Source organism: Poecilia latipinna, unplaced genomic scaffold (genome assembly GCF_001443285.1).
Source record: "Poecilia latipinna isolate Pla-1442-1.1 unplaced genomic scaffold, P_latipinna-1.0 Scaffold1153, whole genome shotgun sequence".
Taxonomy (NCBI): Eukaryota; Metazoa; Chordata; class Actinopteri; order Cyprinodontiformes; family Poeciliidae; genus Poecilia; species Poecilia latipinna.
The window spans coordinates 22,343-25,270 of record NW_015113769.1 but is presented as its reverse complement, the minus strand read 5'-3'; the positions used below and the strand labels follow the sequence as shown (position 1 = coordinate 25,270).

At 37.1% G+C, this 2,928-nt stretch overlaps 1 protein-coding gene across 1 annotated transcript in view; it reads right to left on the bottom strand.

The window, feature by feature from the left end:
- LOC106960083 (teneurin-3) overlaps positions 1-2,928 on the bottom strand; it is a gene marked incomplete at its 5' end in the record, with an annotated part of 104,795 nt that overhangs the window by 81,319 nt on the left and 20,548 nt on the right. Inside the window, one exon of the mRNA XM_015053003.1 lies at positions 1,473-1,687. Within this exon, the coding sequence (XP_014908489.1) occupies positions 1,473-1,687 (215 nt within the window). The remainder of the gene's footprint in view (positions 1-1,472; positions 1,688-2,928) is intronic.

Genomic DNA, 2,928 nt, shown 5'->3' with positions numbered 1-2,928 from the left:
GGGCTTTTTTTTTTCTCCCTTTCCTTTTTCCCTTTCTCCTTTTTTTTTTTTTTTTTTTTTTTTTTTTTGCCTTGGAAGTGCAGACTAACTCACCCATTGTTACTTATATTGAACATTTTTCCCATCAAAGTGTGGCCCTAACACTCAACACTTAAGTAAAGCCCACCTTTACTAAGAGCGAATGAGAAGAAGGTGAAGCTGAGAGCTTTTTCTGTTGAGTGTGGAGGAAAATAACTGTTGTCTGAGAGCTTTCATCACCATCAGCACACACCAGACACTTAGATGCACAGAAATGTCATTCAAGAGTTGGTCGTCAGACATTCTGGAAACACGTCAGTTTGATATTAGCATATATTTATAGGAAAGAAAACACAGATAAAAACAAAACTTAGTTTTTATTTACAAATGAGCAGATGTTCAAAATTCACAATGCAGTAAGTGAATTAATAAGGACAAGTAAATTACCATCAATAATTAGGATTTATTGACAAAGTTTATATTGTGTTAAAAGTAAGAACAATTTAAATGTTAAAACAGATACTTATTATTTCATTATAATTTATTCAATTATTTGGTGAGAACTGATCTTTGATTTCAATTTTGGCAAAACATTGATGACAAAGATTTGATGAAGCAGTAGAATAACAAAAATATAATGAAAACTACAAATAATTAACTGATCATAGATTAGTATAATGACATGGAAAACAAACATACATTTTATATAAGGTTTGGCCATTTAGCAGCATTTACATGAAGTAGTGCAGGTTGCAATAGAAAAACATTTTTACATGTTTTGATGCAAATATTTTTGTTTAACCTCTAAAATAAATAATGGCAAACAAGAGACTCATTTTTATCAAGCTTATTTTTAGATGCTTACTTCGCCAGGCTCCTCACTATTTTACGGTTCCATCCGTTTTAGTTCAAATTGTTTGGTGGCTTTTATTTAAAGTCTGTCTTGAGACAAGCAACACTTTTTGTGTGAAGGGTCAACATGTGGAAACTAAAACTAAACCCTGTAATCATTTTAGATCAAAACTGAAACAGTTTCATAACCAAACTCAACTCTGCAGTCATGAAGAATTGCCGTAATTCTTCGCTTAATTCAATGGTATTGTGTTTGGCAATGATTTACTTTATTTTCTATTACTGAACCTAAATATCTCCCTGTCACACTGTTCTCTATGTTGCCATGTGTGCTGTATATTGACAGATTTGCTCCACAGGTCTAAGTTTATGGAAACAGACAATTATGTGAAACACCAACTCCTGGCATCTTTTTGAAGTATTTCTGTTCTAAATTGTGCAGGTAATTGGTCAAGAAGTACTTATATTTCAAATTCAGAAGTGTGTGGTATATGATAATCCTAAATACATGTCTCCACATATATAAACAAATGAAATAAAGTAGAACCCAACAAGTCAGCGCCTGTTCAGTACAAAAAGCAAAGTTTTCAGGGTTTCTTTACCTGAGTGTGCGATGGTACGAGACCCTTTCGCCCATAAACTCCAATCAGTGCGCTCTTCTGCACAGAGATGTTGAATTTAAGGAAGTGTGGCTGCTCCATGCTGAGCTGAGAGCGCCAGAACACCCCTGGTGGGACGCTCTGAGCCACCCGCTTCCCGATGTCCACCTGTCCAGTATCGATGGAGCTGTTTTCAGGTTGAAGAATCCCAGGCTTCCCTACAGCAACATTAAGGTAAGACATTTACATACAGTCACATAAACCACTCACATCTTACAGTTTTCATAAATTATTTCTCTTTGGGTTTTTCTTTGCTGTTGCTTTCCAGTGTTTCTCAATTAAGATAATACATAACTGTGAGTTTCATAGATGGGCTGTGACCAAGCATGACAGGATTAAAAGCCCTGTTTCCAAGCCCTGTTAAGCAAAAATAAATAAAACGAATCATATATATTTGTCTTTTTATAACACACTAACAGGGCAGATCTCCCATTTTGCTTCTGGTCCTTGTGGTTCATGGAGTGAGGCTTCATATCAGATAAGGTGTAAATGGAATCTGTCAGAAGCACTTAGAGCTTCCTTGCCAGAGCAGGAGCTGCAAATCAAAACAATTTGCTGAATGATGTCCTCCAACCGTTACCCTATAGCGCCAAGATTCAGTGGGAGGTTATAGAGCATAGTTTGTACTTACAAGGAAAACTGAGGTGGTCAACGTTTTATCACCTGAACAAATTTTCCTATTAAAAAGTAAAATGCATGAAGCTATTGCCATAAAAAAGCTGTGGCTGGTGTAGGCATGCTTATAGAAGATACAGAGTGAGCCTGGCGTCGCCCCTCCTCTTCAGAGGCATTGTGGTGTGCCGACACATGTACTGTAGCTGTGACTATATCTGTTTGTGCCAGACCTCCTTTATTTGCATGCCTCAGTGTTGGGTGTGTAATGAGGCCATTGCCTGTCACTTCCGCTTCAGTCAAAGTGAGGCTTGGAAGCCAAGTTTACCTCTGGGGAGAATAATAGCTGGCTATTGATTGCCTTTAAACAGTCCAAAACCTGCCTCATGCTATCTTAATTAGCAGTACTTATGAGGATTTAAATCTAGCCCAGTTTAAACAATTGAGCTTTTGCCTGGCCTATTCAACTCAATTAATGCTTCCGTGGCCGTGCATTTTAAGCAGCCACACTGTGCTCGGAGATTCATTTGGTTGTTTTTTGCAGCAAAGGTGAGCTGAGATGGCCTGCTTGCTTGTTGATGAATACACAATAACCCAAGATTGTGATTAGGGACTACAGAGCTGTCTGCAGTGACTCAATTGGTGAAAGATCTCTACAAATTTCCCATGGTTCAGTTTGCAGAGAACAGTGGAGGTCATTTTTTTTTTTTTTTTTTTTTTTTTTATTTTCCCAATCTTTCCTTTCTGTCCTTCTTTGTTGTCTTTTAAATTTTTGTTTGATTAATTG